General features: G+C 40.2%; 1 protein-coding gene across 3 annotated transcripts in view; it reads right to left on the minus strand.

Moving 5' to 3' along the window:
- The window catches only part of LOC134609180 (sodium channel protein type 4 subunit alpha-like), a 362,813-nt gene that overhangs the window by 222,625 nt on the left and 125,817 nt on the right, over positions 1 to 14,371 (minus strand). For all 3 annotated transcript variants that reach the window (XM_063452713.1, XM_063452712.1, XM_063452711.1), the window contains 4 exons: positions 11,165 to 11,228; positions 3,635 to 3,776; positions 1,636 to 1,833; positions 972 to 1,157 (listed from right to left, as the gene is read on the minus strand). In XM_063452713.1, coding sequence (XP_063308783.1) covers positions 972 to 1,157; positions 1,636 to 1,833; positions 3,635 to 3,776; positions 11,165 to 11,228 — 590 coding nt within the window. The remainder of the gene's footprint in view (positions 1 to 971; positions 1,158 to 1,635; positions 1,834 to 3,634; positions 3,777 to 11,164; positions 11,229 to 14,371) is intronic.

A 14,371-nucleotide genomic window follows, 5' to 3' on the forward strand; every position in this document is an offset into this window, starting at 1 on the left:
TCAAAGAATGTAGAAACAACTGTATGGCTTAATATTTATGATATCAAATTCCACAACATTCCACAACCCATTGATAAAGTCTGTACATTTAGGACTCAATTTAATATTTTTGAATAGGCTTTTCAAGTGATTTAATGTTTTTGAATAACATTTAAAAAAATGTTTTACAAATATTAAAATATAATATATATATATAATTCAATAAAAAATATGAATATATTAAAATATTTTGCATTATAGGAAATAACTTTAAAATGTTATCCAAAAATATTAAATCATTCAAACAGCCCTTGCGTTTAAATCAACAAACAGTTATCAGCAGTCAGTACCCCGATCAATATTATATAAATAAATGAAAGAAAAAAAAGTGGGGAATTACTATATAGAGAAGTATATATTTGTTTTGAATGTATTACCTTGTCTTAAAAAAAATGCTCAGAATTATTTCATATATGTATAATTATTTTTGTAATTTTTTTATATTAATCCCAGTGAATTCATAGAAAAATGAATTCAAAATATATTAATACCCATGTGGCTAAGGCTTTGGCACGTAGTTTTAACACTGAGTAAAAGTAAATATATCAATGTTTTTTTTAACTTGTAAAGCATTCAAGACTGCTGTTTATTCACACTTCAGAAGGCTTTTCATGCTGAATATGTACCTGCTGAGTTTTAACCAAGAAGGTTGGAAGTACAATTGAGAGGCAGGGGGTGATTTACATGAAAAGCCTTTTGGAGCATGAAGAAGCATCAGTCTTTGATGTCTGGATTTTATTCCAGTCTAAATAAATAGTTTATTACTCCACGAAATGCTGATGGGGCTCCTTTAGACTTTGGAAATTAAGTTGTCAATTACACTGCCCATAAGTGGCCAGTTAGTGGTGGTCAACATTGATACCACCGTATTAAAAAGAGATAAAACTAATGTACTGTTTATTAAAATATTAAATTATGATCAGTGATCTTACCATCTTTCTCATACTTTCTTCATCCGACTCCCCTCTGTTAGTTTTTGTATCTTCACAATATTCGTCCACTTCCGATGATTTCTTTTTCTTCCGTCGGTTCCGCCTCTCTTTGGCAAATTTGGAGCTAAAAGGTGACATCTCGCAGGAACTGTGAGATGCTGCGTCAGGTCCTCGGGCAGCCATGGCCTGAATTTAAACCAATGAAACAGATTACATTTAGAAGAATGTAAAAAAGGACAGAAGCGCACATCACCACACTCAACCAAAAATAAAGCCAGCAAGGAAAAGTTTATCACGTGAAGATCGATCAATGATCAATAAGAGAAAAATATTTTATTTTCACAATGTTTTTTTAGAAATACAAGTTTCTGAAAGAAAGTAAAGTGAAAGATCCAAAGTCCTTTATATATATCGAGTCCTTCTTAAGTTACATTGTCTTTTGTCAATACAACAACATCATTTATGTAACGCTGTTTATTGTGTTGACATTACCCCCTATAGCTACGCCTGTTTAAAGAAAGATGCATTAGTTCTGCTTTAAATTCAGGTTACATTCAGGAGATGTTTTAAAATAATACTACAAAGCCCAGACCTGCAATAAAATTAAGAGTTCAAAAGTGCTAGAGAACAATACTTAGACACAAAGGGACAACGCCTTTCTTACCTCCTGTTCCTTTTTAAGTTGCTCCATGGCCTGCTGGAATTCTTTCTCCTTTGCCTCTGCCTCGGCAATGGTGGCCTGATTCTGCTCTTCGTAGGCCATTGCAACCACTGCTAGAATCAGGTTGACCAGGTAAAAAGAACCCAAGAAAATGACGAACACAAAGAATATCATGTAGGTCTTTCCAGCAGCTCTGAGAGTCTGAAAATACACAACAGTAAAAAAAAGAGAAGAAATATTGAATGTGCAAATAAGAGAAGGGGACATTCTAATCACAATAATAGTTTTTTCATGAAATATCTTTTGTGAGATTCTCTCCTTCATGGACTTTCCATAACATGTAGTTTAGACAGTAAAATGAAAAAGTTATTTCAAAGTATTTTCTTTTCTAACTAAAACCAAAGCACTCCTTTTTCTCGAGAATACATGCTTGCACATTAGATTCCTCAGACATCATTCCCACTTCTGTCCTCTAAAAGCAGATTGCAGATATGACGCCCTTGTTGACTACATAGTCATTGACTTAAAGGATTGGGGGTTCTCAAAATGTCACAAAGTGTCGCTATTAATAAAGGACAGTCCCTATTTCGTACCCAAATCCATCTGCCCCCCTTTTCTATCCTAATGTCCCTCATTTCTAGGAGCTCAATATTGTTGGTTTGTCTGAGCATATAACAGAGCCCCACAGCAATAATACTCCCAGTAATGTGTCTGAGTGTATAACAGAGCTCCACAGCAATACTACTCCCAGTAATGTGTCTGAGTGTATAACAGAGCTCCACAGCAATAATACTCCCAGTAATGTGTCTGAGTGTATAACAGAGCTCCACAGTAATAATACTCCCAGTGATGTGTCAGAGTGTATAACAGAACTCCACAGCAATAATACTCCCAGTAATGTGTCTGAGTGTATAACAGAGCTCCGCAGCAATAATACTCCCAGTAATGTGTCTGAGTGTATAACAGAGCTCCACAGCAATACTACTCCCAGTAATGTGTCTGAGTGTATAACAGAGCTTCACAGCAATAATACTCCCAGTAATGTGTCTGAGTGTATAACAGAGCTCCACAGTAATAATACTCCCAGTGATGTGTCAGAGTGTATAACAGAGCTCCACAGCAATAATACTCCCAGTAATGTGTCTGAGTGTATAACAGAGCCCCACAGTAATAATACTCCCAGTGATGTGTCTGAGTGTATAACAGAGCTCCACAGTAATAATACTCTCAGTAATGTGTCTGAGTGTATAACAGAGCTCCACAGCAATAATACTCCCAGTAATGTGTCTGAGTGTATAACAGAGCTCCACAGTAATAATACTCCCAGTAATGTGTCTGTGTATAACAGAGCTCCACAGCAATAATACTCCCAGTAATGTGTCTGTGTATAACAGAGCTCCACAGCAATAATACTCCCAGTAATGTGTCTGAGTGTATAACAGAGCTCCACAGCAACAATACTCCCAGTAATGTGTCTGAGTGTATAACAGAGCTCCACAGCAATAATACTCCCAGTAATGTGTCTGAGTGTATAACAGAGCTCCACAGCAATAATACTCCCAGTAATGTGTCTTTACACTACAATAAATGTGTTTAGAAATTAGTCTGTGTAAGATACATTGTTCTTGTTCTAAATTTAGTTACATAAACGTATCACCAAGTGACCTAAAATGTCTACAAATCGCCCTACCCAAAAAGTGCACTTCTTTGTCCATTTGAGAAGTTGGGAGGTATGGAAAATGTATGCACTTTTCTTGAGAAATAAGCATTTTATCTATTTTTTTATTTTTTTTATTTTGTTACTGGAAGCATCTTCTGCATAAAAGTGCCACCACACATGGAGGAGCTGGACCTACCCTACATATGGAAAACATTTTCACATTTTCAGCTTTGTGCTGGTGTAAAAAAAACTACTAATCTCATGTCTTGTCTGGTGATACCAAAACATTCTTTGCCGATATCATATTGATTAAAATCAGTACTCCGGTGATTAGTAAATGACCTGTTGATATAGGTTCTCCCAGTAGTCTTGTGTCATGAGACGGAAGAGGGAAAGAAACGCCCATCCAAAAGTATCAAAGCTTGTATAATTATAATCAGGGTTCTTCCCAATCTTCACACATATAAAGCCTTCAGGGCATTTCCTGGAGAAATTGGAGAAGAACACAGTTACAGAATGATCACTACAAAAGAAAGAGATGTTGAAAAGGCCAAGCTAAGCTGTCTGCTCCAGGTTAGTTGACGTAAAACCAATGGGGAAAATTGCAAAGAATGAAAATAAAACAGGTGAGCTGAAAAAATTCTTGAACGCTACTTTTCCAATTTGGTTATGTTGGTGGACATTCCCTCCCCAATTCCCCTTAATTCCCGATTTAATGAGTAAACCCTAAAAGCTATATACAGAGAAACCCTTCCAGTCTCGTATCGCTTGCTCCATTAAAGTCCCTTTGCTCCTGACCCCATTCTATTTCTCCTGTTCATGATACTCTTTCTACTCCTTGGAACAACACACAATGAAGGTGCAATCAAACTTCAAATAATGAATTAAATATACAGGTACTATAACAATTAGTACTCCCTCCAGTACTAGCAATACAGATATCATTGCACCAACTTTTTTTTTTCTTCCTGGTGTTTCTGAAATCCTTGCGTGTCTGGGCCTGTCTCTGCTTGTAGCTATGTGTCTGGGCCTGTCTCTGCTTGTAGCTATGTGTCGGAGCCTGTCTCTGCTTGTAGCTATATGCCTGGGCCTGTCACTGCTTGTATTGTAGCTATGTGTTTCGGCCTGTCTCTGCTTGTAGCTATGTGTCGGAGCCTGTCTCTGCTTGTAGCTATATGCCTGGGCCTGTCACTGCTTGTATTGTAGCTATGTGTCGGAGCCTGTCTCTGCTTGTAGCTATGTGTCGGAGCCTGTCTCTGCTTGTAGCTATATGCCTGGGCCTGTCACTGCTTGTATTGTAGCTATGTGTTTCGGCCTGTCTCTGCTTGTAGCTATGTGTCGGAGCCTGTCTCTGCTTGTAGCTATATGCCTGGGCCTGTCACTGCTTGTATTGTAGCTATGTGTTTCGGCCTGTCTCTGCTTGTAGCTATGTGTCGGAGCCTGTCTATGCTTGTAGCTATATGCCTGGGCCTGTCACTGCTTGTATTGTAGCTATGTGTTTCGGCCTGTCTCTGCTTGTAGCTATGTGTCTGAGCCTGTCTCTGCTTGTAGCTATATGCCTGGGCCTGTCACTGCTTGTATTGTAGCTATGTGTTTCGGCCTGTCTCTGCTTGTAGCTATGTGTCGGAGCCTGTCTCTGCTTGTAGCTATATGCCTGGGCCTGTCACTGCTTGTATTGTAGCTATGTGTTTCGGCCTGTCTCTGCTTGTAGCTATGTGTCGGAGCCTGTCTCTGCTTGTAGCTATATGCCTGGGCCTGTCACTGCTTGTATTGTAGCTATGTGTTTCGGCCTGTCTCTGCTTGTAGCTATGTGTCGGAGCCTGTCTCTGCTTGTAGCTATATGCCTGGGCCTGTCACTGCTTGTATTGTAGCTATGTGTTTCGGCCTGTCTCTGCTTGTAGCTATGTGTCGGAGCCTGTCTCTGCTTGTAGCTATATGCCTGGGCCTGTCACTGCTTGTATTGTAGCTATGTGTCGGAGCCTGTCTCTGCTTGTAGCTATGTGTCGGAGCCTGTCTCTGCTTGTAGCTATATGCCTGGGCCTGTCACTGCTTGTATTGTAGCTATGTGTTTCGGCCTGTCTCTGCTTGTAGCTATGTGTCGGAGCCTGTCTATGCTTGTAGCTATATGCCTGGGCCTGTCACTGCTTGTATTGTAGCTATGTGTTTCGGCCTGTCTCTGCTTGTAGCTATGTGTCTGAGCCTGTCTCTGCTTGTAGCTATATGCCTGGGCCTGTCACTGCTTGTATTGTAGCTATGTGTTTCGGCCTGTCTCTGCTTGTAGCTATGTGTCGGAGCCTGTCTCTGCTTGTAGCTATATGCCTGGGCCTGTCACTGCTTGTATTGTAGCTATGTGTTTCGGCCTGTCTCTGCTTGTAGCTATGTGTCGGAGCCTGTCTCTGCTTGTAGCTATATGCCTGGGCCTGTCACTGCTTGTATTGTAGCTATGTGTTTCGGCCTGTCTCTGCTTGTAGCTATGTGTCGGAGCCTGTCTCTGCTTGTAGCTATATGCCTGGGCCTGTCACTGCTTGTATTGTAGCTATGTGTCGGAGCCTGTCTCTGCTTGTAGCTATGTGTCGGAGCCTGTCTCTGCTTGTAGCTATATGCCTGGGCCTGTCACTGCTTGTATTGTAGCTATGTGTTTCGGCCTATCTCTGCTTGTAGCTATGTGTCGGAGCCTGTCTCTGCTTGTAGCTATATGCCTGGGCCTGTCACTGCTTGTATTGTAGCTATGTGTTTCGGCCTGTCTCTGCTTGTAGCTATGTGTCTGAGCCTGTCTCTGCTTGTAGCTATATGCCTGGGCCTGTCACTGCTTGTATTGTAGCTATGTGTTTCGGCCTGTCTCTGCTTGTAGCTATGTGTCGGAGCCTGTCTCTGCTTGTAGCTATATGCCTGGGCCTGTCACTGCTTGTATTGTAGCTATGTGTTTCGGCCTGTCTCTGCTTGTAGCTATGTGTCGGAGCCTGTCTCTGCTTGTAGCTATATGCCTGGGCCTGTCACTGCTTGTATTGTAGCTATGTGTCGGAGCCTGTCTCTGCTTGTAGCTATGTGTCGGAGCCTGTCTCTGCTTGTAGCTATATGCCTGGGCCTGTCACTGCTTGTATTGTAGCTATGTGTTTCGGCCTGTCTCTGCTTGTAGCTATGTGTCGGAGCCTGTCTATGCTTGTAGCTATATGCCTGGGCCTGTCACTGCTTGTATTGTAGCTATGTGTTTCGGCCTGTCTCTGCTTGTAGCTATGTGTCTGAGCCTGTCTCTGCTTGTAGCTATATGCCTGGGCCTGTCACTGCTTGTATTGTAGCTATGTGTTTCGGCCTGTCTCTGCTTGTAGCTATGTGTCGGAGCCTGTCTCTGCTTGTAGCTATATGCCTGGGCCTGTCACTGCTTGTATTGTAGCTATGTGTTTCGGCCTGTCTCTGCTTGTAGCTATGTGTCGGAGCCTGTCTCTGCTTGTAGCTATATGCCTGGGCCTGTCACTGCTTGTATTGTAGCTATGTGTTTCGGCCTGTCTCTGCTTGTAGCTATGTGTCGGAGCCTGTCTCTGCTTGTAGCTATATGCCTGGGCCTGTCACTGCTTGTATTGTAGCTATGTGTTTCGGCCTGTCTCTGCTTGTAGCTATGTGTCGGAGCCTGTCTCTGCTTGTAGCTATATGCCTGGGCCTGTCACTGCTTGTATTGTAGCTATGTGTCGGAGCCTGTCTCTGCTTGTAGCTATGTGTCGGAGCCTGTCTCTGCTTGTAGCTATATGCCTGGGCCTGTCACTGCTTGTATTGTAGCTATGTGTTTCGGCCTATCTCTGCTTGTAGCTATGTGTCGGAGCCTGTCTCTGCTTGTAGCTATATGCCTGGGCCTGTCACTGCTTGTATTGTAGCTATGTGTTTCGGCCTGTCTCTGCTTGTAGCTATGTGTCTGAGCCTGTCTCTGCTTGTAGCTATATGCCTGGGCCTGTCACTGCTTGTATTGTAGCTATGTGTTTCGGCCTGTCTCTGCTTGTAGCTATGTGTCGGAGCCTGTCTCTGCTTGTAGCTATATGCCTGGGCCTGTCACTGCTTGTATTGTAGCTATGTGTTTCGGCCTGTCTCTGCTTGTAGCTATGTGTCGGAGCCTGTCTCTGCTTGTAGCTATATGCCTGGGCCTGTCACTGCTTGTATTGTAGCTATGTGTTTCGGCCTGTCTCTGCTTGTAGCTATGTGTCGGAGCCTGTCTCTGCTTGTAGCTATATGCCTGGGCCTGTCACTGCTTGTATTGTAGCTATGTGTCGGAGCCTGTCTCTGCTTGTAGCTATGTGTCGGAGCCTGTCTCTGCTTGTAGCTATATGCCTGGGCCTGTCACTGCTTGTATTGTAGCTATGTGTTTCGGCCTGTCTCTGCTTGTAGCTATGTGTCGGAGCCTGTCTCTGCTTGTAGCTATATGCCTGGGCCTGTCACTGCTTGTATTGTAGCTATGTGTTTCGGCCTGTCTCTGCTTGTAGCTATGTGTCGGAGCCTGTCTCTGCTTGTAGCTATATGCCTGGGCCTGTCACTGCTTGTATTGTAGCTATGTGTTTCGGCCTGTCTCTGCTTGTAGCTATGTGTCTGAGCCTGTCTCTGCTTGTAGCTATGTGTCAGAGCCTGTCTCTGCTTGTAGCTATGTGTTTAGGCCTGTCTCTGCATGTAGCTTTGTGTCTGAGTCTGCCTCTACTTGTAGCTTTGTGTCTGAGCCTGTCACTGCTTGTAACTTTGTGTTTGGGCCTGTCTCTGCTTGTAATTGTGTGTTTGGGCCTGTCTCTGCTTGTAGCTGTATGTCTGGAATTGCCTATTCCTGTAACTATATGCGTCTGAGCCTATTTCAGCATGTGGCTGTGTGTCTGAGCCTTTCTCCATGTGTAGTTGAGCATCTGAACTTGTCTCTTCCTGTCACTGTGTATCAGAGCCTTGTCAGCGTTGTTTCTTCTTGTAGCTTTGTGTCTGAGTGTGACTTTGCCAGAATTTAGGGATTGAACACACTGTCCCTGCTTGTATATTTCTGTTAAGGTCTGCCTTTGCTTGTCAAGGAGAAACATTTTACAAAGTTGACCAAGAAGAAGAGGGACACATGCAAGTTAAAATGTGGATGCTACCATTTTCACATTTTATACTACGCTGATTAATTTGTATTTCTTCATCAGAGTCCATAAGGATAATGTAGGTTGCCCAGTACCTACCTAACCACTAAGATGAGGCTGGGGGAGTTTGAAAAGAAAAAAAAAATCTACGAAATATGGATATTCCAAAAAGCTGTTTTTAATTTTACTTCTAAAAGCCTTAATATCACTTTTATAGTTACCTTTTAATCTACAGCAGGAATTACTGAAAGTTTGGCGTTTTGTATTAATTTGATTTATTTGGGTTAATGAAGACACCAGCTATTCATGGGAACTCAACTCAGAAACCAACTCAATAAAAAACGGGCACATCTAAGTGGCACAGAGCCATGCGCAGGAATTATTCAGGACCAAAACTCTTACACTAAATCTACCTCTCGTCTCCTATTAAATATCCTGCACTGTCAACGAGATCTGGACTCTTGATAACGCATACTACAGCCTGGACTGATACGACCATAACTACACCAAGAACAAAGGTCTAACTGATCTAGATATTTAAGTCTGGATGGTTAATGTTTACAAAATGTATATCGATATTAACTTTGAAGCAATATTTTGGTTTTATCATGGTTGAATATTTTACTAGGTTCCCTTTTCCCTCTCTCTTTATATCTGAGTATGTTCACTGCAACCAGAGATAATTGTATTGGAATAAAGTCTTTTTAAATGTAACCTTTGTCTTTTCTGGTCTCTGTGCCACTATCTCCTCTTAATGTTTACCTGTGACCTAAATGTCTCTCGCGATAACAGGATCAAAAGAACACAAGATGGAGGGGTAAAATTAAAATATCCAAATATTTAAATAAAATTATGTCTCACTAATCTAAAAAATATTTACAATTTTGAAACACGGCTTGCCAATAATCAATCTAGAACCCATTAGAACTATGTATTAATTAAAAAGAATTTTACAAACATATATTTCTTAAGCACAAAGGGTAAAACCTTTAACACTAAAATGATATCGAATTGATTTGTTATAAAAAGTATTAAGCAGATTGTGGAAAGATGGCTCATTAGATATAGATGTACATTGACTGACATCACTAAGGTTCTATTAAATGTACATTTGTTTTGACACAGAACTGTGAAGTTCGCGTATCAAACGTCATCAACTCTGACAATCACAATATTCGATATTCATCTATACATTTAAGAGCCTGAGAGTCTGCTTTACAATGCTCTGCCTGTCAGTCGAATAAAAAAAATCATTCACTCAAACATGGCCGTCCACATGATGACATCGGATTCTAAATGGTTTGTTTGGGGTATGTTGGTTTGTGAAAAGTTGGGATTTTTTTTATCAGGTTTGCCTTATGCATACTCAAAAAAATGTCTATTTTTTTAGATCCAAGAATTAATTTTACTAAAATTTCAATTATTCAAAATTTCTATTCAAAGTGAATTTGATGCAAATTTAAAATGTTTATTTCAGTTTAGCTATTTTTGCTTAAATTCTTTATTAATTCACTGTTCCAACAATTCATATTTTAGTGAATAATCCTGTGTTTTCTGTAGTTCAGCAACATCTGGAGGGCTGGAGTTTGGGGAAGCCTGGTCTAGATTCAAAGTGACTGACCACTTAACTTGGAACACTTAACTTGGTGCATCGAGTGTAATGAGCAATCCTGAAGTTCTAAACATTGAGCAATCACCACGGCAACCAATGGTATGTCCAAACTCATTGTTCCATTTTTAGAGATCTGCTCAGTATAACCTCAACGTGTACACAGTTTTCACGTGTAATAGTCTAATTTATCATGTGGAAAGCTTTTATTTGAATACTTTGCAAAGCCTTATATAAGTGATATATTGAACAGGCACAACAATGACATTAAAAGCACACTCCAGACTTTCGTTTGCTGAAACGCTTTATGTGGGAAGAGTGTGTCCTCTTTTTTTCACTTTACAAAAAGTGCAGATTTCAACAGAAATTGACAAATTTATAAATTAACTTTGTTACACCCCCTGTCAAGCAGACAACTATTCCTGTTACTTCCTGGTTTGGTTAGCTCAGTGGAGCTAAACTCAAGAGCCAGCAATTGCCCAGAGCACCTGCCTTGCAGAGACTTCTCATTGAGCTGCACTGGGAAATCTGTGATTGGACTGGGCGGGGTTAGAACGGGAGGGACTGCAAAGAAAGCAGGTTTTACAAGTTGTTTTTAGATATAACTCCAATGGAAAAAAAATTATAATTTATTGTGTGCATGTTTTCGTTTGGGGTATATATACTAAACAGTGATTTTTATTTATGTTGTAATCACATATACTAAACATGAGGCTGAGGCTACCTAGATGTCAACAAACATTTTACACAATGCAATAATCAAGAGAGTCTCCGAGGTGCTCCCATCCCCCCACACTATGGCTCTATCAGTGGGTACACAAAATCAGAAATACAAAAAAGAGGGAAGCGCTCCAGTATGCTGTGCAACAAGTGCTACCACATTTATTGAAGATATTTGGCAAACGTTTCAGGCACCAAGCCCTTTCTCAGTGCATCTTGTTCTATCATTTGTTGCACTGCATGTCTGATTTTATTTATTTTGTATTCGGGGGCAGTGGAGTGTCTCTTTAATATAATCATGACTGTCACGTCTGAGTTTGATGGTTGAATAACACTGCCAGAATTTGGTTTGTTTCAGCTTAACTCACTATGTAGTGAAGAAACAAGTGATTTATTAAGATATGTATATTATCTGGAATCCCTGTGCAATGGTGGAAATAGAAATATAAACATAAATGAACGTACCCAGCGTCGCTGCTGTTCCCACATAGTAAGGGTTGTTTTGTACCAATCTTATGAAAGACGTTTGCTTTGAAGAAACAAAAGAAGAAGAGAAACAAAGAATCAGTTGTACATTTTGTTTGCAGAGAATCTTAATAAAAGGCAAACCTCCAGCAATCAACTCTATGCTAAACATAACATAAAGCACAATCAGATTTATACTGTATTCATGTATTTATACATTTAGTTCAGTTTTCCTCAAGGGTTAACGGTGGACTCCCTTAACAATGTACATTTATTTCCCTCCATTTATCGTGTCCTATAACATTAACCTTTGTTATTACACAAAAAAGAGAAAGAAAATGTTACAAAAAAAAAAACAACCAAAAAACATGTTTGTAGCTGCTCTAATAGATCATTTGGCGCATTTTAACTCTTCAAAAGCCATGGGGGCTGTACATGATTGAACAGATTCTAGATCTTTTTTCACACGTACTTAACCACATCCTGCCAATCTTTGGCTCTCGTCTTAGCACGTCTCTAATTAAGAGGTCATTAAATAGTTAACACTATGTAAGACTGATTAATGCGCTAGGTATTATCGGAATATCCCGGTGCGTGTGAGACCCTCTACCACTGGCATTTGACATTCCTAAATTAGCGCTCTCTGTTCCAAATTGCTTTTGGAACGAGCTGGCGTTCTCTGTAACACTTAACGAGTTAACATGCAATGCGAAGACAGCGAAGGATAATAATTGCTGTTTATTGTATTCCTGGATTTGCTGCTATAAGTCTCTGTCAGACTGAGAGCGATCTGTAATGTGATACTATGGTAAGCCATGGCTCTTTTACTTGTGATAAATCGGAAGTGATGCTCCCTGGAGAGCGTAATACTTTAATCCGAACTGGAAAAACAGGACGGTCACAACTGCCAGCAGGCCATCTCTGTGCGAGGCACGACTTCATCATCAGCATTGCCTGGTTACCTCACAGAGGCAATCACCAGTCAATGGCAATGATGTGTAATCACACGGTCCTATTTGTTTAGCAATGCAAACATGCGTTAGCGAGCAAAGGCTAAGAAAATAGATGTATGTTAAAAAGCTGCACGAGCTGTCGAAAAATCAATTTTAAGATAGCACTGGCGCATTTTACAGCATGAGTGGTCTTGCAGGAAAAGTCAAAGAGCGTCCACCTGTTGCTGGATTAGAAGTGCCACCCATCACCTGCAGCCAGCCAAAGAATAATTATAAAGCAATCATTGTTTTAAGCTGGGAACGGTACATTTAGCGTTCACTCGTTTTCATGAAGGTCCTGAGGCCAAGATTTACTGGTACCCAAATTCATGGCATCTATTTCATTGACCTTGGAAGGATGATGGGATTCATCAGGAGGAGAAGTCTGAGATTAAGCAGAAGGAGCATTAACCGCAGAGCTATCGCACTAGAAAATTAGAAAAAACTATCTCAAATGTATTTATTCATTAATTTTATTATTTATTCATTTTACTCTGCTGTGCAATTTCTCCATCATTTGTTGCTTCTTTGGTCCCTAAGGTACCTGGAGTTATTTAAAAAATCAAGACATTTGAAGAAAAGACAAGTGAATTGCAAATTTCAGGCCAACCCAATTTCCATTTTGGCATCTGATCAATTTCCAGTTCAATCGCCTATTATTTGTATTATTATTATTATTATTATTATTATAAATGTAGCAGATTGACATACAATTTCCTAGTGTACACAAACTATTTATTTCAGCGACTTCAGCGAAATCTTTGCATTGCATTTGCATGGGAGACTGCATAGAGTCAAAAATATAGGTTGCAATAAAAAACGCCCAAATAGATATGATTGGTGAATATTCCTTCTAGTCTGGTGGATTGGTCCCGAAGCTGCAGACATACTCTGTTATGGTCAGCATCAAAATCAGTGAAGAAATCTTTTAAAATGATGCCCTATTTTAATTTATTATATCAAAGGCCAGGCATAGGCAATCTCCGGCACTCCAAATGTTTTGGACTGCACCTACCATGATGCTTTGCCAGCATTATGGGTGTAAGAGCATTATGGGGGATGTAGTCCACAACATCTGCCGAAGGTTGCCTATCCTTGTCATAGGCAATGCATTAAAATAATTAAAATGTTCACATTCTTTTTTATTTCCACGGTTTAGCGAATAAACCCCTTTGTATGTTTGAATGTATTTCTTACTCCTCCACATTCCTACAGCTAATCCAGAATTAATTCCCATTGCATCCTAATAACCAGACTGGGATAAGACACGGCCGGATGTAAGTGGACTATGTGTCATACCATTATTAAATAAAATGTCTACTTCCTAGTCTGTCCCAGCCAGTCATCTGAAGCAATTCGCAATACACCATAGCGAGGTATTAGCAGAGAGAGATAATGTTTATTAGAAACCGACAAATATACTGTATATTCACATAGATAGATATTATGGAAAATAATGCCTTTAAAGGTTCGGGAAACATCACAAAACATGAGACTGGGAATCAGATAGTTTATTGATGTCTCCAGAACCCTCAAAATATAATTATTTACCCCCAAAGCATTTTTTTTAAAATCTTACGTAATTTTTATAAAATGTTTTATGTAAAATTTGTTTTTAAAAAATGTAAAAAATAATAAAATTATTGAATGTTATAAAAAAAAAAAAACAGCTGGAAAGCCAGATATGTTTCTTTGCATCTTAATGTGGAAAGCAACACGAGACACATGCACACATTGACGTGAACATATACAGACACACACGGGTACAAATAAGGACACACACACACCTATTTAATAGTCATATTTTCTTCCTTGGTAGTGCAGCTCAGGACATACATGTTTGGGAGTGCCAGAAATTGGTAGGGGTTCTCATAGTCTGTGATTTGCAGGTTCGGTTTGGGAGTGTAATTCCCATCAATTTCAGGCAGCCTGGGACACGCTAGGCCCTCATTTCACAGTGTTCTGTTATATATGGTGTTTTTTATTGCCCAGTGTGACGTCACCCTATGACATACAGTATTTGGTAATATTATCTGCCCATTGACATCGCTGGCAAATCATGTAATATACACACAGAAAGGCACCCTAGGGCTAAGCTGACCTGATTTGATACTATATTCTTGAGGTGTCTCTCTGACCACGAAAGAGACACCATAGGTTTTTTTTTTACTAGTCTTTCCTAATATCTCCTCCCAGTCAGACCGGCTATTAAAAG

Source organism: Pelobates fuscus, chromosome 4 (genome assembly GCF_036172605.1).
Source record: "Pelobates fuscus isolate aPelFus1 chromosome 4, aPelFus1.pri, whole genome shotgun sequence".
Classification (NCBI taxonomy): Eukaryota; Metazoa; Chordata; class Amphibia; order Anura; family Pelobatidae; genus Pelobates; species Pelobates fuscus.